General features: G+C 48.0%; 2 protein-coding genes across 2 annotated transcripts in view; both read left to right on the forward strand.

Moving 5' to 3' along the window:
• LOC119450054 (elongation of very long chain fatty acids protein AAEL008004) overlaps positions 1 to 20,164 on the forward strand; it is a 391,994-nt gene extending 371,830 nt beyond the window's left edge. The window contains exon 2 of the transcript XR_007466373.1: positions 20,154 to 20,164. The gene's annotated coding sequence lies outside the window, so the exon portion shown is untranslated. The remainder of the gene's footprint in view (positions 1 to 20,153) is intronic.
• LOC119450061 (uncharacterized) overlaps positions 8,775 to 26,423 on the forward strand; it is a 30,952-nt gene continuing 13,303 nt past the window's right edge. The window contains exons 1-3 of the mRNA XM_037713417.2: positions 8,775 to 8,913; positions 13,865 to 13,961; positions 25,785 to 26,013. Coding sequence (XP_037569345.1) covers positions 25,869 to 26,013 — 145 coding nt within the window. The 5' untranslated portion in view covers positions 8,775 to 8,913; positions 13,865 to 13,961; positions 25,785 to 25,868. The remainder of the gene's footprint in view (positions 8,914 to 13,864; positions 13,962 to 25,784; positions 26,014 to 26,423) is intronic.

Consider the following 26,423-nt stretch of genomic DNA (forward strand, 5'->3'; position numbering starts at 1 on the left):
GCCTTAACGGGAACCTCGACTAGCCCTGTGGCTGCTGTGCGCTTAGGAATTTCCTCTTCGGCTTTCTTCCTGTTGAAATTTGTCAGCACCAGCTCCTGTTGCATCTGGTTCTCTTTCATGCTCTTTTTTTCCTCAAGTACAACCTCGTCATTGCCTTGGAAAGATTCGCCTGTTATTTTTCGGGTGCAATTTATTGCCGCGTACCCTTCCAGTTTGTTTCCATCTTCGTCTAGGATATGTTGTATTGCTCCAGACTTCCTGCCTAATAAGTTTATGTACGTGGATCTAAAATATTCCAATTACGGCCTTCTTTTTCCCACGTATTTCTGACAACCAACGTGCACTCTCACTTTTTATCTTTGCTTGCAGCAGTTTTTGAACCATAGATTTATAATTCCCATTTTCTGACTACTCCATCCTGCGGCAACTGCGCTTTTTTACTGCGAAGCTGTCATGGCCTGGTTCCGTCAGGATCGTGTCTGCGTGCCGAAAAAAGTCACAGGCCTGCGCGGCACACGCAGCACAGTCACAGCGTAAGCTGGTGGAGCGGCTCAAGAGTAGCTCCAATTTGGGCACCACGCACCACAGGATCTTCGCGGCAGTCTGTTCGCCTCGTTTTGACGAGAACGATCTGAACTGTCCGCCCGGCGTCGACGGCGAGCTGTGGCTTGTAATGCTCTCTGCACAGCAGTCTGCTGAGCCCGATCAAGCCTTAGAGCTGCAACTTACATGTCGGGCGCGCGCCGCCTTTGCAGGCACCTTAACTAGATGGCGCCACCATACTGGTGGAGGCTCGAGTCGTCTCCCCCTGCGTGCTTGCCTTATATATGGGTATTTTCCGCGGCCCGATAGCAAGCGCTTGCGTGACTCAGTGGTAGAGTATCCGGCTCCCACACAGCGGGTGCAGGCTCGATCCCAGCAGGAATCAGGTACTTTTTTCGCGTTTCTGGTGATAGCGGTTACGCGGTGGACGCCGGCGGCGACATCATCACGACCCGAAACGGCTATTGGAATGAGCCCATAACAGCTTACGCTGTAAAAGAAACGGCAATAGGAAGAAAAAAAAAACTATACACAGGTGGGTTCCAGGAAGAGTGGCCGACTTCGTGCCCTCAAAACGCACCTACACTGTCACGGACACTTCCTCCCCGGTCTTCCACGGACGCTGTTGGCAACCGCCTACCTTGCTGTGTTGCTGTTCTCCACTGTTCAAGGCGTCGCTTAGTTCTGGACACTGCCGCAGCCTGCACATCTCCCTCAGAGTCATCGAAGCCGAGCGCTACTGCTAGCGCTGTCCGAGATACAGACTCGCCAAGCTCGCCACACTGATGCACCAGATGCTCTATTGTTTCATCCGATTTCCCACACGAACGGCACAACACACACGTCACTGTTGTATCGAACGCCCGTTTCCGCGTCAGAGTGCGCAGCGCCCCTGCTCTAGCCTCGAAAAGCAGGGCGCTCCCGACGCTATTGTCCTCCACGTACCGGACTCTTTGTTGCACTGCCTTGGCGTAGGCTCCGATCGATTCCGCCAGTATGGGGTCTCGTATGAGGCTGTTCTTTTGCTTCAAATGGTGTACCCGCCGAGTCCACTGTGTGCGAAGACAGGTTGCCGACAAGTAGTCGAAGACTCTCCTCGCCCAACTGTCACGATGCATATGTAACAGGCGTTTATAGAAAGCCAGCTTGCCTGAGGCCTCCCGTGCAGCGAAGCTAGACCAACCTAATTCGCCTTGCATGGCCTCGTTAGCAACAGAACCATCGCATCCAACCGCTGTTCGGCCGACTTCTTGCTGTCGCCTCTCAAGCAGATCCCGACCTTTCGCTGAGCGGCACACCACCGCGTTTCCAAATGTCAGAGCAGGAACATGAACCAGTTTCCACAGGTCTCTGATCATTACGAAGCGGTTATATTCCCATAGGCACCTGCGTCTCAATATGCACTGGGCTCTAAGAGCAGTCTGTCCCACTTTCTCTTAGTGAAGCCCGTACAAGTCCTCGCCACCGCACAAGTTTACTCCAAGGTACTTGACTGATGAGGCAATTTGTAGGACCTCTTCCCCCAATCGTAGCACCGTGCCTTCTGCCAAATTCCCGGCCAACTGAACCACTGTGGTTTTCTGAGCGTTGAATGGAAGGCCAAGCTTCTTCATTTCATTTGCACATATGTCCAGTAAGCTCTGCATGTCGCGAAGAATCTCTGCCATCAGCAGGAGCTCGTCTGCGTATGCCAGGCCTGGGATCCGGGGGTTGTAGTCTATCCCGCTTGTCGTGTACCGCAGACCGAATCCCAGGCCAGATTGCAGGAGGGCTCTCTCAACGCCCGACACGTACAGTAAGTACATGAGCGGTGAAACCTTGACTTAGTCCTCTGTTCACTCTGATCCTCCCAGTTTCTATTGTGCCGAATTTGGTGGCCACCTCATTGTCGAAGTATAACCGTTGTATGATGCATGGTATGTGTATGTGTATGGGTATGGTAGCAGTTTCGCAGGGAGGCCCAAAACAGCTAGGTGCTCAAAGAGGCCCGAGTGAGGCACAGTATTGTAGGCCTTTTCTACGTTCAGCGCACAGCAGATCAAGGACCGGTCTTCCTTCCTTGCTATTTCGGCACACTAGGCTATGACGAAGATACTGCCCTCGAAACGCCGTCCTCGTCTGAAACCGTTCTGTAACTCCGTGAGATGACGCCCAGATTCTGCCCAGCCTTAAATCCATCCCTTCAAAGATTGTACAAAGACTCTATAGAGGACGCTTATTACCGTTATGGGTCGGTAGTCTTGGAACATATCTGCTTTCCCTCCGCATTTCAGAATGAGGGACACACTGCCCAGGCGCCAGTCGCTAGGTATTCCAGTGAGGATTCCCGTGAATAAATCGGCCAGCTGTACCCTTGAGTTGGGGCCAAGGCGGGCCCCACCAACTCAAGGGTCAAGGCGGGCCGAGATGCCGTCCTGACCAGACGCTGTCTGAGTGCGGATGCGCGATATTGCCCGATCAATGGTGCAAGGCGTAAACTCCCACCTTAGTCCCCCGCTATCCTCATCTTGGTCCACCTGTCCCGAGTGCACTGTTGTACATGGAGGTTCCGTTGTGTTTGACCTGTAAAGCCTCTCAAGATGTTGCGTCACGCATTCCTTGAGGTCTGTGACGGGCTGACCTGTTACATCTGTTGTCTGCACAGAGGACTGGTTCTGTCTGTCCAGGGACCTGACATATCGCCAGAAACTCTGCGCAGTCGATTTGCCCTCAGCCCAGAGGCTCTGCATTTGGCGCATGTTCGCCTCCGCAAGTTCAGCCTGCACCATCGCCTGCATTGTCCGCTTGAGCTGTAGGTAGAGTTTCCAGGTAATTTCAGGCGACTCTGCTTCCCCGGCTTTCAGTGCTCGTCGATGCTCTTGGTTTTGCCAGGCGTCTCGCACGCCACGCCTCCGCCACATCTATGTCCCACCATCCGTTTCTTCTCCGTGCTTTCCGACCATGCACCATGTGGCGTCGCATGATCCCACTGAGCACTGACACGTAATCCTCGTACGACTTCGCCGCGCGCCGCTCTCCACTCAGCTCAAACTCCGTGGCCACCTGTTTGACGGACCTGTTTGGTAGGAAATTTCCACGCTTGGGGTGTCCCGACTGTTCCACTGCTTTGCGCTGAGCCCCGCTGAAGTCCATGCGTAGGCGATTGTGGTCACTTCCCAGGCTGTGTATACCTTCCTCGTCGATGTCCAAGCATTGCATTAGCCCGGAGAGCCGGGAGTACACTAAGGCATAATCGATGCACGTCACGCTGCCGTGGGCGCACCATATGTACTGTCCATGACAGCGTGGACCCAGGTTGGCAATTTGGACTTTACAGGCGCTCTGCAAGACGCCTAAGATTGTCGCCATTTGCATCTGTATATCCGTCCAACTCTGAGAGGTGGCCATTGAAGTCACCTACTATAAGGAGCTCCTTGCCGTTTGCCATTCGCCTGATGTCCCCACATGTCCCCACAGATGCGCGGAGTTGAGCGCCATCTCTTGGTGCTTCAAGGAACCCATCGCCCACGCGGCGCGTGCCTCCCGTTGATCGGCTGTGACCACGTGACTTTTTGTACCATCTCCGGGGACGCCGCCCGTTTTTCCGCTTTATGAGCCATATAGTGATTTCGCATTAAAAACTAAATACTATAGAAGCTTGTTCACGCGAACTTCTCGTCCAGAAAGGCACAGGAAACGCACATTGTACAGCCACGCGCAATATTTAAGTTCAAGCGCGAGCGTCGACCGCTCCGTCAGAGAGCGTTTTCGTCATGGCGCGTGGTATGGAAGGTCGATTATTTGTTTTATTCGATTAACGACTACTCATTCATCATTTCAGCCTTTAATTGATTAATCTCTTTCGATGCAGGGTTTTCCATCGATTAATTGATTAATTGAAATTTTTGCCGGGCACATCTAAACAGGTTCAAACACAGTTATCTACTTTTTAGGACCTTATTTTAATGCTTGAGAGGTGCAACCAAGTTTGAAACGCAAGTGTATAAACGTTTGATAAAGAATAATCTTTAACATGTTAAAGACTAACTATATAGTTGGCACTAGTGTCTCTTGAAAAGATAAACAGCACAAGTTATAAAATGGCACCTAGTGCAGAATTAAATAAGATACAAGGAACTAGTGAATCCCTGTATAGTACAGTTAAACAAGAAATAAGAAAAATGGCAAAAGTGAAAGGTGAAGTCCAACTAAATATGTAAGAAACTGTAATATGCACAGGGAAAAAGAAAATTACGTTTGGAATTTTAAAGCACATGTTTTTATCTATAGAGCGAAGGAATGCCAATTGGCTGGGATGTTTGGGTGAAACCTACACCTTCTTTGAATGGCCACACACAACATGTGAGAATAGGTGCTCGGGCGTTATAGATTCGCTGGAACCGACGTGAACGCCAATACATGTTCCAAACCGGCGTGCATGCGGCGCCACGTCTTTAGTGGCACGACGATAAACGACTGGGTTACTATGGTATGTCTTGAATTGCGAGGGCATTTGAAGCCTCCGGCTTTGGGTGGTGTGGTGGCGTGTGCGGTGTGGGTGAAAACAGGGGAAGGATTCGGCTTGGCATCGCTCGGAACTTGGGGAAAAAACAGTCGGCAGTCGCTTTACCACAGCCACAAAGTCGCTGCTCGTGCGCCGCCATTCCTGTACGATTTCAAAATTTTCGCGCCACTCGATCCTGTCGAACTCTAGAAAACGATTAATCGAACAGGCCTAATCAATTAAGTCAACTAAATGAAAGGTGAACATCGTTGAAGATTAATTGTTTTGCGGGATACAATTAATCGATGAATCACTCATCGATATTACCAACCCTAGCGCGTTGCGCAGACGAGAATATGGGTTCTCTTCCTCCTCTGCTATTTTTTGCAGCACCTACCAGAACCGCTTCAAATGCATTTCCCTATTTTCGTCAGAAGTAATCTTTTTTTTTTTAAGTTAATTTCATAAACCTTGTCTGACGTGATATCACACGATTGTTTCGAAACGCGCGGCAGGACTTGTATTGATCCCCCTGGTAGTGGCGGCTAGATATGTTCATTTTAGTATTAAAGCGACGCTTTCTATGTCTCACTGATTCGTCCGTGAGTGCCGAAAAGGCACTGCAGGAAAGCCAACTTACACAATGGAACTATCTGCGCACACAATCGTAGAACACTACAATTTACATCGGCAGTTGTGCCGATAAGAACAATGATAACTGCAACGCCACGCCACCCAGACGGACTGTATATATCTGCATTCCAATACGCGCGTCACGCAATGCATTCCCGGCTGTCACCATGGATAGGCCGCGGGTGCAGTGCATGGCAGAAGAAGAGGCTGCCGTACGCGAACGTAAGCGCGAGCGCGATCGTGCCCGTAAGGCCGATCCCGTGTATCGGCAACGGCATGCAGCCCGTGAAAGTGTGAGTGCGTGCGTGTAATCAACGGCTACATGATCTAAAATAAAGGCTATGCAACTTAACGAAATTTGTCTTCATTCAACTTCAACGTTCAAAAAATACAATTCTAAACAAGCAATCAAATCAGATATGCATCGCATTGGGTCACTCAGCATTTCTTGGGTTCGTTGCGTGGTCGTTGGCTTTGGACTTTGATTCAGTTTGCATGGGAGAAAGCTTTGTGTTAAACCACCTTTCTTTAAGAAAGGGGTTTCGATTTTCTTTCAGATACTTTTTCATGCAGGTCGGCTGCGTTGATGCACATCCGTGCTTGAGTGTATTGCACATGCGTGAATTATTCAGGGTGTAATCGCGCTCAGCGCTTTCAAGAAAATCGGTCATCGCCGGGCACTTGTTCCAATCGAGCACTTTTTCTTTCTTCGTTGCCACTCTACGTTGCCACTCTACTGTGCAGCGCCGCTAATCCCTGGAGTGTGCGTCTGAAATGGGCGCATCCGTGATTTGCATGCATGACTGGGAACAATCGCTATTGATCTCAGGTGCCGCATCCGACTTCGTAGAAAGAAAACAAATAGACACTTCATTTCTAAACTACTATTAGTCTGAGTCGTCCCTGTCGGAGCACTTCTTTCTCCATGATCTTGGTGCTGCATGGTCTTGGTGCAAAATCGGTGCAATATCAGGTGTAAGTCCGACAACTGACTTATCGTTTCCTATATAGTGAAAATGAATATGGGGTTGTTAGGAGTTGGGTTATTGGGCTGTATAATCTATGCAACAAAATTAACACATTTAATGTACCTCAGGCTCATCGTGTACTTACGATGATGCACTACTCAGACTATTCATACTGACGCAATCATGCTGAAGCCAGGTCCTTTTCGATTTTCTTCCACCCCACTCTTCTAGGGCATTTCAACAAACTGAGCTAAGGGTAATTTGATATGTTTATCTCAAAACACTTGCACATTGAACAGCAATTTTTGTTTGGTGTTGCTGGACGGACGCGCCGCGGGCACAGGTGACGCAGACGGGTGCGATATATCGTTTGTTTCTACCTTTACCTGTTTCATTTTTCTTGTTTTCTTTTCTTATTTCTTCTTAATTTTTTTTCTTCGCTCATTCCACATTCTTTGCGACATTCCCTCGGTGCACGCTATGCATATCCTGCAGTAACAATCATAAGCAAATGGATGTTTGGCATCGTTCCAGCGTACGTGATCTCGCCCATATACTTCGCGAAACGCTGCCGATGAGCTGTTGCTTGGTGTGGCTTTTGAACGCATCGTACCAAGTGCCACGTGTGCTAGTGCTGCATCTTAATTTCATAGAAGCCCTTCCGGTCATTGGTCCTCTGGCAACAATTTCAAGGTTTCACGCTTCGGTGGCTTCTTTTTCTTCTCTCGTCTCGTTTGTTTCTTTGTCATACTGACACTTTTCCCGCCTGCGGTTGCAGTCGGTAGACTTCTACGAGATACTCATTGCTGTTACCAAAACTATTGAAGTTGCTGTACCTTGCATCTTTCAGTCAAAGGGTGGGGATAATGTTTTTGTTGCTGCGTTTTAGAGGACGAGGGCCAAGCAAATAACTAACACTTTCTCTCGGTACTTACGGTCTCACTTCTGTAAACTACGGACGTACACAGAAAGTAAGTTTGTTTCAAGGGCGGTGCAGCGATTTGCATTTTTTAAATGCTAGAGGAATGGTACATGTCGGAAGCTAGCGTATTCGGGTCTTGTCTTGATACACTTGAAGAAGGCAATGCTGGATGAGCGTGCTCCATACGCCCTACAGTAGCTCGAGACCTTCACTGCCGGGACTTGGGCTTCAGTGAGAAGCCGCGCAAAGCATCGTAATTAAGAAGGAAAAACAGCACAGTGGAGAGGATATGAGAGAAGGGACAGAAAACGGCGCCCTTTCAAGTCACGAACTATAACCAGCCCAAAGACGTAAACGCCGCTAGGCAATCGTAACTGAGTTGTCTTCTGGCTATTGAATCTTGCGATAGTTGTGATTTTCTGACGCACCGAGCTCTGTCGAGTTGAAGCTCGGGAATGATCGCAGTTCTAATCTCGATCGCGCGCACGCAGAGTCACGTAGATCATGCGCGCTTAAATGTTTTCAGATCTTGGACACTCGTTATACGCGATGGGAGATGTCACGGTGAATGCAAATGTGCCACATGCCTCAAGTGTACACATAGGTATAAGTTTTCTTGTAAATTACGACGACATTTGTAAAATTGCGACCTAGCGGGCGAGTAAAAGGGTTGAAAATCTCCTGGATTCTGTTTTGGCACACTTCCACGGCAAGTAATTGTCTTGTAGCGATGAGGGGCGGCAGGACCGGCGACAGTACACGCGCGGACGCTCAAGGCGATTGCCAGTTCGAATGTATTCTGCTGCGCTGTTCGTTTCAGGGGTGCCCCTCACCGCCGCATCGCCGCTGACAAGACGTGCGGTCGAAGCTCGCGCGATATTATTAAAAAATTGCCATGCTGTACAAGCGCCAGGCGCTCTCGCGTCAGTGCCGACACGGCGTACGTAGACGCATATCTACGATGACGTCGACAAATAATAATAAAGCTCCCGCGGCCAGCTCGCTGAGATCGGCAAAATTTTACTGCTGGAATCCGGAGTTGTGGTGTGGAATTAATGATTCATCGTGCAACTTCTTTTTCGTGAAATCGAGCGGCCTGTTTAGCCTGTTTTAGCGTCTTAGCCTTGACGTTCGCGCCGCCTGCTCTGAATTGCTGCACGATTCCGCGTACAAAAAAAAAAAAAAAAAAAAAAAAAAAACGATACCACGTGTGCTCGATAGACGCGTTGCAGCCTCCGGTGGCGCTGCATTCTAACTGCTCGCAAGGTAAGCAGATAACCGCGAAATGGTGCAAATCGTCCAGTGCTTGAGCACTCAAGAGGGTCGCTCGTACGCAAGCTATCAGCGGACTCAACTATTTTCCGGTAAGTTATGTTTTTGCTCGCGATCACGTTAGACAATGCTCGACCATAATTAATGCTTACCGCTTTTTCCGCCACTACTCTCAATTATAATTGTTTTTCTGCCATTCTTGGACACATTAAGTTCTGCGTTTTATTATGCCGCCAGAAGACAGCTGCTTCAGCGTGTAAGGCTTGTAATGAGGCTAGTTAATTTTACGTGACACGTTGCGTTGCACTGAAATAACTGAAAGCTTTAGATTAGGAGACGCAATGACCTACGTGCCCTGATTTATTTGTAGCCATCCTCGCTCCACCCATTTTCAATCCCGTATAAATTTCTTTTTTTTTCTAGCGGGTTATGTTTATCACTATATCATCAGAAAAACAGTTGTTCTTTGAGTAGTAAGAAAGGCTGGCCATGATCAAACTTTCTTAGAAAAAAACTTAACAGTAAAATAGGCCAACACTCTTGAGCACTTCATGTTCAATCTTTCAGTTGTACTTAGTTATCGCTGTAGTGCAACATAAAGTAGTAACAACTGTTTCTTCTGTTGCGGCCATGATCCGACTTCGAGTGAACAAAAAGAAAAAAAAAAATTCAGAGCCCTTCCACTACTGTGAAGATGGAAGCCAGCGAAGCTGTGACTATGGTGGGTCTGCAGTAGTGAATATTGCTATAGTGAATTTATATATTATCATTATTGATTATATTGAGCGTCTTCCGCATGTTCGTCAAAGAAAAAGGACACCGGCGTCTTGTTTTCGCCCGGCGCGATGGCCAAGTAGTGCGTTTGCTGCGCCAAGTCCGTCCCATCGTCATAGAATATATGAGCCACAGAGTCATAGCCGCGGCAAACTGCACGGCAGCGTCAGGATCATGTGAGATCGCTCCCGCTACTGCTTAGGGTTGGTAATATCGATGAACGATTAATCAATCGATTAAAGGTATTCCGCGAAACGATCAAGCTTCATCGATGTCCACCTTTCATTTAATCGCCTTAATCGATTAGACATGTTCGATTAATCGTTTTCGAGAGTTTGACAGGAGTTGCGCGAAAACTTTGAAATCGTACTAGAATGGCGGAACACGAGCAGTGACTGTGCGGCTGTGGTAGAGCGTCTGTCGACTGTTTTTCCGAGTCCCGAGTGATGCCGAGCCGAATGCTTCCCCTGTCTTCACCCACACCGCAACACGCCGCCACGCCGGAGGCTTCAAATGCCCTCGCAATTCAAGGCATACTATAGCAACCCAGTCGTTGATCGTCGTGTCACTCCTAGTCCACTAAAGACGTGGCACAGCATGCGTGCCGGTTTGGAGCACGTATATATAATGACATAACGATCAAGTTCATGTCGATTCCAGCAAACCTGTAGCTTCCGAACGTCTATTCTCGCATGCTGGTTGTGTGGCCATTCAAAAAAGGTGCTGGTTTCACCCGGACATCCCAGCCAATTGACATTCCTTCGCTCTATAGAAAAGAGCACGTGGCTTAAAATTCTAAACCATGGTTTTGGGGGTGGTGGTTGGGGTGTTGCAGCAGGCGGGGTTAGCCTGGCATACATAGCAGGCAATTGTTCCGCCCGAGCCTCCCTATATGAGTTGAGATCAAGGGTGTGTCACCAGGTGTCGATGAGCCCCGTGTCTCACAAGAAGGCAATCAGCACTCGGTGCCAGGGTGTCGGAACGAAATGTTTTTCGTTCTGGTTTTAGTCTTGTTCCTCTGAAAAAAGTTCCGTTCCACTTCTGCTCCGGAACAACAACAAAAAAAAAAAAAAAAAAAAACGTCATGGTTCATAACGGTTTTGGTTCGCATACAAAAATTTTCGAAGCGAAGTAACGATAAAAACATAGTGTTCATTGTTATCAATAAGTGAATTCAGTGCCTTGAGTCAAGGCACTGAGCATGATCTCAGAAGCAGCACGTTATCGAGTGTACTCGCCGTTATTCGAGACCTCTGTTCCGATAAAACAATCTTAAACGAACACAAACGAAGGACAAAGCTTCGGTAACAAAGCGTTGTACCCGTAGAAAACGATACGATAAGCTCTTAGCGCGCAAGCCCTGGGTTTTGCTACGATGTCGATCTGCTGGTGCACCGATCGGCAAGCTTTGATTAGCGGAGTGCTAGACCGGCTATCGCTCGCATATACATATATGCCAGGCTGAGATACGCGCTTATGCGGATCCCTGAGACTCGGGCTAATTCTGACGTTGCCTGACGTCGGTTGTTTCGGATTACTGACTTTCCTCTTCAACCGAAAACCGATTGGAGTGTCCGCTTGAAGTGTCCATATAATTGCTATCGCAATAAAATATTTCGGTTTCACTCCGAAATAAAATAATAAATAACGTTTTGGTTACGTTTCCGTTCCGGTCAAGAATGTTGTTTTGTTTCGTTTTTGTTTTTGTTCCGTTCCGACACAGCTCGATGCCTTCTCTTCCTGATTGCCACGGGCCCTCCGGGGAAAACGATGTCTTGAAAAGTCCTGTGCGAAAGACCACTATTTTGCGGACTGTCGATCATCGCGTTTCTTTCTGTGTCGAACTGTGGGCATAGCCAAATGAAATGTTCAGTGTCGCCGATATATAACTCGCCGTGGTTGCTCAGTGGCTATGGTGTTAGGCTGCTGAGCACGAGGTCGCGGGATCGAATCCCGGCCACGGCGGCCGCATTCCGTTGGGGGACGAAATGCGAAAACACCCGTGTACTTAGATTTAGGTGCACGTTAAAGAACCCCAGGTGGTCCAAATTATTCCGGAGTCCCCCACTACGGCGTGCCTCATGATCAGATCATAGTTCTGGCACGTAAAACCCCATAAGAAAAAAATGTCGCCGATATCACTACAGAAGGCAAAGAGCGGGGAAGTGCAACGTCCAGTCTTGAATGACGAAGCCTGGGTGTACGCGGCGTCTGTTCTGATGCAGTACAACAGCGTCGCTTTCTCGCGAGTAACTCCATGGATCACACAGGTTTGCTGTTAGTCTTGCCCTAAAGCGATTACGGATTGAATCCTTAGAGTTCTGAAAAATGCTTGGCGCTCTCACATCTGGGACAAATGTAAGTGCTAAGCGTGCACGAGCGTCAGCTTTTTCGTTTCCTTCAATTCCCACGTGGGATGGGATCCATTGAAATTTTACGTTAAATTCCTTGCTCATTAGATCTGTGATCAGTGCTAGAGATTGCCTTGTAAACTTCTCTAGAGGTAAAGATGTAAAATGTAAGGCCAAGATGTAATCGTTGTAATGCTGACGTTGAGTACGTCAGCACCACGATATCTCGTGCCTGTAGTTTTCGCAAGGCCGCGGTAATTGCGGCAACTGTACTGTTGTAGACGAAACTACGCAATCCAGACGGCCAAACCATGATACATCAAGGGAGGGTGTGCAGAGTGCCGCTGCGAAGCTATCTGTTTGTGCACACACTGGCCCGTCTGTGTACGCTTTTAGTTGGCACTTATACGCTATGCTCAAGTGGTCCAGTATATGAAACTTAGCTTCGGTAGCTGGAATGGCGCGTTTCGCCGGTAGCAAGGGTACATTGAATGTGCAGGTAACGTCCGAAAAAGACGATGACGGGTCGAGACTACTCCGGTTGGGGCATTTCAATCCTAAAAATCGGAAGTGGTTCAGCGCCGCATAGAAATGGGAGTGAGTTCTTGTTAGCCGCCGGAGAAGCGCCGTGCCTGCCGGGGACTCGCCCAGCCTTAACAGCTGCGTGAACAAGGCCGGAGATACCAAAACACGGAGTGCGAGAGACTGCTTCATTATAACCTTCTTGTTTGAAGCTGCCCGAGGAACTCCCACCGTCAAGCGAAGTTCCTTGCCTCCAAGCGCTCGTATAGTCGGTGATGGGGGTATGAGCGGCAGCGATAGAGAATGCAGCTTGTTATCAGTGCAGCGTTCAGTGTGAGCATGGACATAGGAATTTTGCCCCAACGTACACCTGCCAAGCGACGAAGTGCGTTGGCTATTTGCACTGATGCAGCCACAACACTTTCAACCACGTGTTGCCACAGTACCTTGCGTTCTGTCCATGGTCAGACGTGTTGACTTCCGCCTCACTCCAGTAATTTTCTTTTCCCCTGTGCATATTGCAATTCCTTGCATATTTTAGTTGGACTTCACCTTTCACTTCTGCCATTTTTTTATTTTTCTTGCTTAACTGTATTATACGGGGATTCACTAGTGTCATTTAACTTTTTCAATGCAGCTCTAAGTGCCATTTTGTAACACATAATGGTTATACTTTTCAAAGGCCACTAGTGCCAACTCTATTTAGTCTTTAACAAATTAAAGCTCAAACTTTACACACTTAATTGTATTTCTAACTTGGTTACACCTCTCAAACATTAAAATATGGTCCTACAATTATGACTTGTATTCTGACTTCCGATACAACCAGACACATGGGACCTTGCGCAACGTTCATTTTTGCAAATGCGAATGCCCGTACAGAGGTCACCCGCGTCCCAGTGGGTCTCTCACAAACCTTCGCCTGTACATACAGATCTGGTGATTTTGGAGACGCCACCAAATATTTAATTCATTTTGCTGAGTTTTCATTGCGGGCTTGGTAGGTCTTCTGATAAACCACCGTCACGTTCAGTTATAGCTGCTCTCCTAGCTAGCAACGCTAGCGATCAGTCCCTATTGACGAGGTTTCGCTGGCTCAGCTGGCGTCAACTTGCATACCTGACCGACCTAACCTGCCGCAGTGGCTCTGTCCATGGCTATGGCGTGCTGATGCTGAGCGTCAACTTAATCAGGATGACGCAGGAATAATATCCGGCTTTCCGATAAAAATGACTATTTTAACGTATTGCTTCATTTGTATATCACTTTAACTTGCCTTGAGAATGCCTTTAATGATTTTACGTGCCAAAAATGTGTAACGGTTAACTTTTTTTTCGGAACTGAACTGCTTGCATGTCCCTGGGTGTGGTCATCTCCAATGAAATGGACATCGTAGGCCTGATTCTCGGACAGTGTCGACGCCTTACACCAACCACGCGACTGGGATACGTGGACACAGCTTATAGTGCTTCATAGCAACATGCTGCAACCAGGTGAGGTTTTCTTTTTTTTTTTTTTACCAAGGATTACTCCCTTCAAAATCATTGCGGTTCCACACGTGTGTTACGACACGAGAGAAAGAGCTGGGCTGGAATTTGCCACATTGACGTTTGTCTGTTATGGCATTATTACTGTGTGAATAAAAGTTCCGTAGACATTTACATACGTGCGACAAAAATTACTGAAGCTGCAGCGCACATATTTCTGGCATAAACTAGGAGAACATTTGACGATGTCTTCAACCGTCTTCTCTCTCGTCGTCTTTCTGTGTTTTCATGTACTGATCACAAGCAGCTGGTAGGAAGGTGTATACTACAGTGACCCACAGTGCAGTAACATTTCCACATTTCCTTCTGGCGCCCGTTTATACGCAACAAAACCCTTGCGCTTACATATCTGGATGTGATGGGAGGTTCCTTTTAGAAATAAGTTTAATGGCCACCTCGAAATGCGATGCTATTCTATTATGATGACTCACTGCACTAATTAAACATCGAGGCAGACATTTACGACGTTGCTGATAAGACCGATTTCACGACGAGCTCCACGTCGACGTACACGCGGAGCCTGTCTGCGAAGGTCTTGTTGAGCAGCTCTGTAAGCAGATTTGTTTGCGGGTGGTAAGCTGTCGTCGTCTTATATGCGCCGTGTCATTGAGCTTGAGTACATTCCTCAGAAGCTGAGCAGTAAATGTGGTTCCTCTGCCTGTTATGCTAACCGCTTGCGGGGGCGTGCCTCAGAACAATGTTCTCGAGGAAAAGATCTTGTCACTACAGCTGCTGTACCTCTCGAGAGTGTCTTGGTTTCCGCGCATCGGATGAGCTACTCTATCACGACTATGGACCATTTATTTCAGATGACAGACATTGGAAGTAGACCCAGAAGGTCAGTCCGATCTCGAGCGAACGACGCTTCCGGTGTTTCAAAGGCATCCCGGCGGGTTTACTGAATGTTACTTCGCGACGCTGGCAGTCAAGCTACGTTCGAACTCAATGCTTCAGCTCTGTTGCGAGCCTTCGTCAGTAATATACTTGTCCTTGATTCGGGCCAATGCCCACTAGCTGAGGTGGCCTGAGGTGGCTTTGTCGTGGCAGGCTTGCAATATTTCGTTGCGGAGAGACTTAGGAACGACTTGCAGCTCTTCCATGTGTAAGAGAAGTTCTGCATAAAAATAAAACCGTTACTCAAGCAGAAGTTTGGTAGACCTCTTGAAAACACTCTCAGCGTGTTTGTAGCTCGTCACTCAAAAAAATATATATATATACCTGAATTGAGCTCCCGGTTGTCTTGTTTTCTGTGATATGGTGGCCTCTGTAGCTAAATAATAATAATAATAATAATAATAATAATAATAATAATAATAATAATAATAATAATAATAATAATAATAATAATAATAATAATAATATAATAATAATAAACAAGAGTTGACAGTGACCTTAGCATACGCTAAAGAGGATGAAGGCGAAAGCCTGCGTGCTCACGAGATATTCATTCAATTACTTGACATTCTCATTCGAATGCGTTGTTACTTCCTTGCTTTCTCCCACCACAGGACGTGGGTTCGAGTGCCTTACTTAACACTACCTTAATTAAATGCACCTTAATTACTTTCGCCTTAAGTAACACCAGAGGTCGTGGGTTTGATTTCCACCAAAGGTGGTGGGTTTCGGTGCCTTAATTCTACCTTTATTAGCTGTGCATTAATTAACTTCGCCATAATTAACACCAAAATTCGTGGGTTCAACTCCGACCAAAGGTCGAGGGTACGACTCCCAGTAAAGGTGGCGGGTTCGAGTGCCTGAATTAACTATATGTTAATTAACTGTGTCTTAATTAACTTCGCCTTAAGTAACACCAAATGTCATGGGTTTGACTCCCACCAAAGGTCGTGGGATCGAATGCCTTAATTAACTCTACCTCAATTAAGGTAGAGTAGAGGGAGTCGAACCCGTGGTGGCACCATCAACATTTTGGCCATAACGCTGGACATCAGATTTTTAGACCCATGAGCCATCTAACGCTTTCGCCTTAATAATAAATCGACCGAAACCATCAGTGCATGTTGTCCAAACCAAACGATAGCTTCGTGGTGCAAAACTGCTGAGATATTCAGTTGTGCGTGACGCGAGCGGGTGTGCATCGACAAGGCGACGAAGGCGAGGGCGATTGACTAACGACGATATGACGAAGGTGGCTTCACAACAACGAATCAACGACAGCGTGACAATGACGGTCTGACGGCATGACAACGGAATGATGACAGCGTTGCGACGGCGGCGGCGCGGTGATGGCAGCTTGACGGAACGACGGTGTCTAAACACAGTTGTGGCACTATTTACAAAACAAATTAAATCTATCGTGTTTCCACACATACCAAAAGTACGCGTAAAAGCTCCGTAAGCTATACGGATACATGTTTTGAGTGCTGTGGCAGCCTTCGACCATGAAGAATCGCGCCAAAAAAGCATCAGCGCTTCAGGTGAAGCACCACATTTTTTTTTTTTTTTTGGCATCAACGAGATAAGGTCAATGGGGACACGAAAGCCCGCACCTTCCGCCGTCCAAATTACCCCCTCCTGCGTCCCGTAATGCCTGAGCATCAGAGCAGGCTACCGGGACCGGGCTCCGAGCTACGTCTCGTATTCCTCAGCTGCGCAACGGGTGTGGCCCAACTGGGGGCCATACCCGACATCGGTGCTCTGAGAGAAACAAGCGTTGCCACATCGCCACCGGTGGCTGGTCCGTACATACAGCCCTGTTGGATGAGGCAGCCGCAACATGCACGCGTACACGAATGCATCCTCGACTTTGTCCCTCTTCCCTGCCTGGATTAGAACCTGCGACCTCCCATAGCCATGACACGAGTATGTTGTCTGTTCGACGGTCACTGCTGTTGGCCACTGCTATGGTGATCACTGAAAGGTCGAACGAGGCATTTATCCTATTGGCTTTATAGAGCCAATCGCGTTAATATCGAAACCTAAGAGTGAATAAGAGTGCGCTTGACAGGGTGAAAAACAGCACAATGGCTACGGTAATCGAGTGTGTTTTCTTTCCGCGCGCTCCTGGTTATTTTTGGAGGAACTAACCTAGGAAGCGGTAGCCCCCCTGACTCTCGACTTATTAGATGCCCATCACACACCGACTTTACGATGGAGGTAGGGAAGGCGGTGACCATGTGACTATTGTGCAGTCAGCGCGGTGCGGTCCATGGTTATTGAGCCACGAGGTGTACATCAGACATTGTGCCCTATAAGACGCGATCGCATATTCCTAGGCATCAGTTTTATGTAAAAACAATCTTCGCAGCCATATTTTTATTGTCAGTCACACTGCTGGCTTACTGGCATTAGTACTGCAACTTCGGGAAACGTTTTGAGATTTAGCACTAAATATAGGTCTTTTCGACCGCGATGTGCTGATTGTAGGAAGAGAGATAATAAGTATACAAATATATTCCGTGGCGTAAGCCTGGTTTTGTTTCATTACTTCTTCGAAGAGGAGCGTTGCAAAGGTTGCGACGTCTGTTCGAATGAAAATATTTTACAGTGTCCTCAATACACTTACAGCTCTGAATCTTATCCATCATGTTCCCTAAACCCAGTCTATATTTAGGAAGTGCATTTTTTTTTCGACAGGACTGGCAGCTCACAAACACCCGCCGTGGTCGCTTAGTGGATAGGGTGTTGGGCTGCTAAGCACGAGGGCGCGGGATCGAATCCCGGCCACGGCGGCCCCATTTCGACGGGGGCAAAAACACCCGTGTGCTTAGATTTAGGTGCACGTTAAAGAACCCCAGGTGGTACAAATTATTCCGGAGTCCCCCACTACGGCGTGCCTCATAATCACATCGTGGTTTTGGCACGTAAAACCCCAGAATTGAATTGAATCGGTAGCTATAGCAAACGGTTAGTGAGCCACGAGGTGAAACAAACGGCAAGTGTTTGTCTCTTAGCAAGCACTGGGAATAAATGCAATTACCCTACATTTGAAAGTGTGACAAGGCGCCTGCAAACACCTAAATCTCCTAAATAAATTTCTTGGTAATTTTCCCTCTAAGGGAAATTTTATTTCATGCTAGTATGTCCCAATAGTTTTTAAATGGCGCACGGTTGAATAAATTATCATAGATCTCCAAAGCGCGATTAGCAGAGGTTTTATAATTTCTCGTTAGACGCCCTACTGTTCCGCGCATTTCTAACTTTGGCCAGAAGTTAGCAGGAGAGCGAACACACTCTTTACAAGCTTAACATTCATTTAAATTTTATTTAGAGCGGCTGTGAAGACGGAGATGCTCTGGGCCAGGTGATATCTCGCGGATATATTCATCATTGCATCTTGCGGACAAACACCTCGCAGCAAAAAACAAATTAAAAAAATAAAGATGTCGTAATTGTAGAAGTGTCGACAGGCTGCAAGTTGCAGTAAGCATAATTTTTTTTGTCCTAAACTCTTGCACTCGCCCACTTAACCCTTACACCACACGCGACTTTATTCTATATAAATCCGGCAGAAATCCGGTGGAAGTGTCCATATAATTGCTATCGCAATAAAATAGGCACACTGATAAGTTTTCTTTTATTGCGATAGCAATTATATGGACACTTCAACCGGATTTCTGCCGTCGCCGTCGCCGTGAGGTTCCCTATAGATAAAATCTTCGCCGCGTGCCGTATGCCCGAGCGGAAGCGTGCGGGGACGCGCGCTATCACGGAGAGCGAACGCACTCAATCTCCCACGCGCAAGCAAGGAAGCGGGAAGTCAGCGCCGGAGGGAGCGAGGGGGGGGGGGGGGGGCGCACTTCCACTCTGCCAACAACCGCGCTCGTCGCTCGCTCGCACCGTCTCTTATCTCCACACGGCTCTGACCTTTATGCGCCGTGCATTCGCCGCTCAGTTTCCATTGAAGCGATAGACCGCATGTACCTTCGCCGCTGCGGCGTATCCGCTTGCTGCCAGAGTTTTGACGGTCGTTGTCTGCAGTCATTCAGTGTGATCTATTCATGTGTGTTTGTGCGCGCTCACACCACGCTTGTTCATTCAGTTAGTAATAGTCGGGCCACATTTTCCAACGCACGCTACACATGCAATGCTGCCCGGATCGACAGTGCAGCGCTACAGGTGTGTCCCTTCGCACGCGCTGCCCACGGGAAGCGCTTCTCATCAACACCACCGTTTCACACGCGCCTTCTCGTGGTCATCGAGTCTCTCTTCATGTCGGTCTACTTACGCCGCAGCACACCTGCTTACTTAATCAGCTCATGTTTACTACAATTCATATTGCTACCAAAGCCGCTCACCTTACTTCGTATTACATTGCTGCGTTGCTATCGCATTCATTGCTTCGCCCTTAGGGCGAAACATGTGACATTTTTTGATAGGGTATACCAACGGAGGAAGCTCGACCATGTAAGGAAGAGAAGACATGAACGCCGGTCGCCTTGAGTTGTTGTTGTAGTTTGTTTGTTTGTTGTTGCTTTGTTGTGGTTTTGCGGTTTACTTGTCTGTGTAATTGTTTTGTTGTTTGTTTTTTCTTCAATGACCTAGTGCAATCCACTCTGGCGGATCGGCCATGAATCGGGCGGTTCAAGGACTTTAGGGGTTAAACATACTAATTTTCAGGAATTTAATTTCAATAAAGACTGACAATTTCAACTTTTGGGAATTAAAGTGTATGTGATATAGATATAAACCCTATTGTATTTTCATATTGCACGATACGAAATTTGAATTACAATAGAACTCTTCTTTAAAACTTCTGCTTCCTCGTTTTCTGCTGCAACGTTTCTCCTAGTTGTGCACCTCCTTCATTATACTCGGCCATGATGTGTTTCATAACAGATCCACTCTAAGGAAAAAAAAGAGTAAATGGAGTATCAATTTTACTTTTTATGGGGTGGTAACTGACCTGCCACAACCGTTCGTCCTTTCGGGGTGTAACTGCCAGGTGCTGAACTGTTACTCCCCATGCGGTTATACTCCTTCAAGGACAAACAACATGCTCTTCTCCGATGCTCCTCAAGGCAGTAACGGTCATTCTTTCCGATGCTCCTCAAGCAAGCAATTAATGACATTATTCGTTTATATGCTGATAAAATAAATTGAGCTGCAAATAAAAAATGAAAAAAAATGAAGCTCCCCAGAGTACGATTCGACATCACGCATTTACGCTCAACGAGGCAGGTACTCTAACCACTCCATCCCAATACAGGCACTTGCAACCATATGCGACTGCAAAAAGAAAACTGCCCGGTTATTAGGATGATTTAACCTGTTACACATTACGTAACGTACGTGTAGCGCAATACGGGGCACGCAGTACGAGAGAGAAGACTAACTTCTCTGTCGCTCAGCGTGCCGTGTTTGAGCTAAACATCGCTTCACTTAAGTTTGTAATCTCCTTGAAACGGAAGCAACTTAGGTACCATTAACCAAGAACATCTTCGAGTCCATCAATGACTTCCGCGTTTAATGTGTATCGTTCAGTTATAGTGGGCACACCAAGTGCATGGCTTTTCATATTCCACCTTTTAGATTTCACGCAATTTTCTCACGAAGGGGCAAAGTGCTGCCCTGCATGTAGTTCGATTGACAGAGCACAAACTTCAAATTTACAAATTGTTCAAACAATGCAGTTTCCGCCGCTTCAATCGACGACACTGCAGGATAAAACAGCGGAGTGCATGGGGAGTAATGGTTGCCGTTCGTCCTTCCAGTACTCCCTTTCCGACCAGGGATTAAACATTTACTCTATGATATTTGCACTCGGCACGCACGCTCCTGCAGTTAGTCCCTTCAGGGACGAAAGCGCCCTTTTTAGGACTAGTGGTCCCGTTTTGCCCGGCACTTTTCTTATAGTGCATGCCACAAGCAGGAGTTGCGCTTTCATTATTTCGGGGGCAAACACTTTGGAACAGAACGAGAAATGGTAAAACTCCTAAAGGAGTACTGAGTCGACATTTTCGATTTGTGTCGACGTGGACAAAACTGGAATACGCATGCACTCATCTACTATATAGTCGGATACAACTTAAGTCTGCAGTGAAGCCCCGCCCACGCCCTCATAACCGCCAGCCACTGTTTCTCCGCAAGGCTGCAAATAGTTCGTACTTCAAACTTTCTCTGTTACCTAAATAAGGCGGTAACCAAAAAAACTAAAGCTGTAAGCACGTAATTTTATACATTTGCACTCGTCTATTATGGTGGAACGTACAAGTACGACAACTACAGTCGTATCAAGTACGACGCCACTTAGAAAAGGTTGCATGACGAGGATTTTGTTTGCTTCTGTGATTGGCTGGCGGAGTAACACAACCCTGCGCGGTCCGTGTGCCTTTGTTGCCAACTGCTGTTTTTTTTAGGCTGTACCCTACTTCAGTTACAAACTGTAGTCAGTGACAACACCCTGTACGGATGCAGTAGCGAAAACCCCGCTGTCTACCTATAGAAAGGAATTTACATATAGATGCTTCAGCCGATTACGTTGGCTCATTTATTTTTGGATACTCATTTAGGCCCTCGTGGGACGGTATTGCATAAAGGGGGTGCGAGAGGCATACATTTAAAAAAAAATGTGGTTGATCCCTCTTATATAGGAATCGGTATAGAACACGAAAGTGAAACGTGTCTTCACAGAAGTAGTGTAATGTTTATTGCACATTGATATATAATGTCTATTGGTGTTTTGTGGCTAAAGCGCCCTTAGGCGTTGATGCACCCACGCTGACGCCTGGTGGCACGTCTCCTCCATCACGACTACCAACGTCGATGACCATGAGCAACCGTCGTGCATATGGAAGCTGCACTACGCTGCACACGCTAGCACAACGCGAAAGACGAAGCACGTAACTGACACACTAATACAACGCGCAAGACAAAGCACGTAACTGAATCGTCACCGAGTCAAATCAGCGCGTACAGCGCGTCGTAATTGCAGCCTCCGCGATCAACTTCAGAAACATTTTCAGAGCTAATTGCGGAGGCCACGCTCCGCTGTGCTGAGTACGGTGAACGCCACCTAGGTGGCGTTGGTAGTGCTTCTTGATGCCAGCGTCCCTTCGAATGCTGGCATCGAGGCGTCGTAGTGCTGAGACCACCGAAGCGTTCACTGTCGGTGCGCGTTAGTGTCATAATGCAGTACTTCTCTTTTCTGCTCGTAGGCGGCGGCACCGCCCCGAGGAAGAGCGCGGGTACACGGAGGAGTGTTAGATATATAAGGCGCGTCTGTGTAGCTCTCTGCAAATGCGTTTGTGGCGCAATGGGTTAAACGCTCGGCGATCTATCGTCGCGGACAGAGAGGTCGTGGGTTCGATTTCCAAATTTTGCATGTTTGTGGAACTTTTTCTTCTGGTTTCTTTCTTTGTATTATGTTCACTGACGTATTTCCGTGACGGAAATACGTCAGTGTATTTCGCCTGGGTTTCTCTAACGTGCACCTACATCTGAGTGCGCGGGCGCTCCCCAATAGAAATGCAGCCGCCGCGATCTAACCGGGACCTCGAACTCGTCAGCGCAATGCCACAGCCACCGGGCTACCGCGGCGAGTAGGAGTCGTGCGCTGCAGAAATGGTTAATTCGTACAAAAATAAGCAATGACAAAAGAAGAAATCTATATGATTACAGGATATAAGGGCTACAAGAAAAAGGTACAGATGTTCGACCAGTGATTCGTTTGACACATCACATGAATGATCGCGGCGAGGGCATGTTTTGAGGGAGCTACGTTTCGGAACACGGAGGCACCGAGGCCAGGTTTTGTGGATGGAGCTTGTACTGAATTCTTAATTCGGTTGTAAAGGGTCGCTCTTATTTTTGAGCACGTTCTGGACTGATCCGTGAACCACGTCCAGTTATGCTCCGACTTTCTCTTTTCTAGTGCTCTAAACGTGCCTGTCTCGTGACGCAGGCGTTCTGCGGTCCCGTTTTGTTCGGGTCGCTGTGTTCGCACCACGCCAGCAGCTACGCCACCTGCGGCGCCCTGCGCAACACGCTGCGCTCCTCTGGGATTCTGCGACGGCCAGGCTTCCCGTTGCCTTGGCGAAAAGCAACTGTTCGGGCTCCAGTGCCGTGGCTCGGGATCCGCGCTTGCGTCACCGGCGGTGTGTTCATCAGACTGGCGCTGCTAAGCCCAATGCGAGGAACATTCAACAGCTGCGGCGCAACGCGCCTCCGCTCGGTTACAAGGAACGGCGCATCGAGATCACCACGTGCGGCGACCTCTACAAGGCTAGTTTGTTTGCAAGGGATCCAGCCCTATATGGTTTTTTGTACTATGGTCTCCGAGATCTCAGCGCGCTCAGCGCGCGCCGCCTAATCGGAGGCGATGTTCGTATTATCAGTCCTTTCTACAAAAACTACTAGGGAACTCTGGCGCTCGCCCTTTAGTGTCTGCGGATGCTACAAGATGGAAAGTTTGAGGGGTTGATACGCATTCGTGGAAAAGAGTGCAGCGCAGGAATTCTTACAAAATATACGAGACGTTGACAGCGCTTGTGGTGCCCGCTCTTCTGTGGTGCTTGCATTTTTGGCACTGTATCCCTCTATGATGTATATACGGAAGCTTCAAGTACGGCGCCGGGTACCTGCCGGTAAAATAGCTACAAACTCGCTCCCGGTTCTTTGCTCGGCAACTATGGTAGTTCCAGATGTTCGGAAATACACGCACATAATGCGAAGTTGGCGGTATAGGACCGTGAGACTCCTTTTCCACACATCAAGGACCACCTTTTCAAGTTGCAAAGGGTCGTAACTGTTGAGCTATAATTAGCATAAAGCGGGCTTTACGAGACCTCTCCCAGAAGCACATCCGAGAAGGCCGGGTGCTTCGCCGAGCACTCGCTCCGAAAAGAGAGTGGTAACTCTCTTTCTTTTCTTTTTTCCATTGCCCTTTTTCCTCACCCACGGAGTAGGGTAGCCAACTGGACGCTCGTCTGGTTGACCTCCCTGCCTTGCCTCTCCTTGCTTTCCCTCTTGCACCTGATTCTCTGTGTTCGGCATACGTGAATTGAAAGTTAATTCGAGCGATCACTTTGGTGATTTACAAAAATGCTTACGAGATATTACGTATTTTTAGCTCTCTAAGTTGTTTTTTGACTTTGCACTATTCGGTGAGTAGCCGTTCGTATTAAAAATTTTTGATGAATACTACTTTAATTCTAGGCGCATATGGAGACAATATTGCAGTATCACAATATCGCATGGCACGTAGGGAAAGCAAAATACTATATCCGAAGCGGAAACGTGCGTGCGTGCGTGCGTGCCATGGTAACCGTCCTACCTAGATGCAATGGAACTTAGCGTCGTCCAACCTCTTCCCCTCATCTTTGGTCTTCTAGCATTAAAACATTTCCTGAATATAGCAGAGATTTCGTTGTCTACGCTGCTCGCAAAAGGCCGCATTAACTGCAAGTCAAATGCATCCGCAATTTCTGCCGCAAATGCGTCTGCCGCAATTTTTCTATAACCTCGGTGTATTCCGCATAGTCTGGAGTCATGGAGGAAGGAAATAAGTATACGAGATTAGCATTCCGCAACGCAATTGAAACCGAAAGAGTCGGCCCAACACGTGAACATGTCGCGGTAAGTTTCAGTGCCTTCGGCCGCCCCGATAGCTGCGCTCAGCGCACGCTCTTCCCAAAGGTCAACGGCTGCGACTGTCGTACTCGCGTGCTGCAACGAAGACGATAAATGTACACGTTGCAATAAACAACCGACGTTACACAAGCATATCGGGAGGAAACGTACAAAGAGGGGTGCTTGCAAAGGACCCGAACAAGTGCGCGTCAATTAAATAGAAAATCACGCGCCATCCCACTGCTGTGAAGTTGGATTACCAGCGAAGCAGTTCAGCCCACGACATAGAAGTGGCACAAAATTTAGATCAAAGGTATGAGCAAATTTTATTTCTCTTGAGCGGCGACTGCGATCATCCCGAAGAAAGCTCCACGCGCACACACACTTTTATTTTGATTGGCGGTATTGACCGGCGGCATACATTCGCGTGGAAGACTACCGCCACCTCGGGGAGCCGGAGGAAACTAGATGCGCGACAGAACCGCCACACCGGGAGAGGGGAAGGAAACTATGCACGCAAGTGCTTGAAACGACGACAAAGAGACGGTGGTGGCCGATGCCGGTCGCACAGCGGCAAACCCTTGTTATCTACTTGAGAGTTTACTGATGTTGATTCACGTATGTCGAACGCAGAGAAGCGGGTTCAAGAGGGAAAAAAGGTAAGGCAAGACAGGGAGGCCAACTAGACGAGCGTCCAGTTTTCTACCCTACTCTGTGGGGGAGGAAAAGGGGCAATAGAAAAAAGAAAAGAGTGACCTCTTTTCAGAACGAGCCAACGCGGTTCGCACAGCGGCAAACCCTTATTATCTACTGATCATCATCTACTGAGAATGTACTGATCTTGAAAATGGTGCCTATTGATAACTAATCTACGGAAAATGCATATCCAAGTGATGAGACGGATGAGCTTTTGCATAGAATGACGCGATCTTGCGTCGAATTCTGGAGCAGAGCTTTTGCACACGCAGATCTGTTGAGCGACGCGAAAAATGTATAGAGCCCTAGCCATAGACTGCTTCGCTGTAAAACTACCGCAAAGGCGAGAAAGCAAAGGCGAGGCCTGGGTGGCTTCACTGAGAGTTGGCTTGCGACTGGCTGCGTGACACAATACTCCCTCATGTATGTCTCGTTTATGTTCGTCCCTCGTATTTACGCGCTGTTACTAAGTGGTCCCTCTCCTGGTAGTTCAATTCTTTCCTCCGTGGATAATGGCCGCAACAACCTCCACCCTCCGCGACGCAGAAATGGCGCGCCGAGGGTCGTCGCGGCTACGAGGGGGCACCTGATACGGGCGCTCGTGTGCCCGTTGTGTACATCCACACTGGGATGGACCGCATCGAGCGCGGAGACCGCACAGAGCGACCGCTGTCCTTGCTGTTCACGGGGGCACCGGGACAGTACCACGACTACAGCTACAACATCCCATTCCTCGACCAGAATGGCGTGGACGTTCTTTGCTTCAACTGGCCCGGTAAGCCGCCTGTTCACCGTTTGACAAACAGTGGCACCGGAAGGCGTCCGGTTTCGTGCTGCTGTACCTTTTGAATTCAGCGGGCAAGAAAGAGTACGGCAGGCCGTAGTTGCCTGCCACGTTAGGATGTCTCACCTACCAACATCCGCTCAGGCGGCTACGTTTAAAATATGTTTAAGAGTAAAATGCATAAAAAATTACGCACGTCTGCTCCAGACGTATAGCGCGTTAGTGTTTGGACACATGAAAAACATATATTCTGTAACCTTTCACGGGACGAACTGTACATTTATTTAATGGCAAAAACAACTGCAATAAGATTCGACCGGAGATAATGTGTGGACATGGAGCGAGTATACAGCTTTTCCGTCACACATGGAATCGTCTGTAAGGCCACGCATGGGTCTCGC

This window comes from Dermacentor silvarum, chromosome 4, assembly GCF_013339745.2.
Source record: "Dermacentor silvarum isolate Dsil-2018 chromosome 4, BIME_Dsil_1.4, whole genome shotgun sequence".
Taxonomy (NCBI): Eukaryota; Metazoa; Arthropoda; class Arachnida; order Ixodida; family Ixodidae; genus Dermacentor; species Dermacentor silvarum.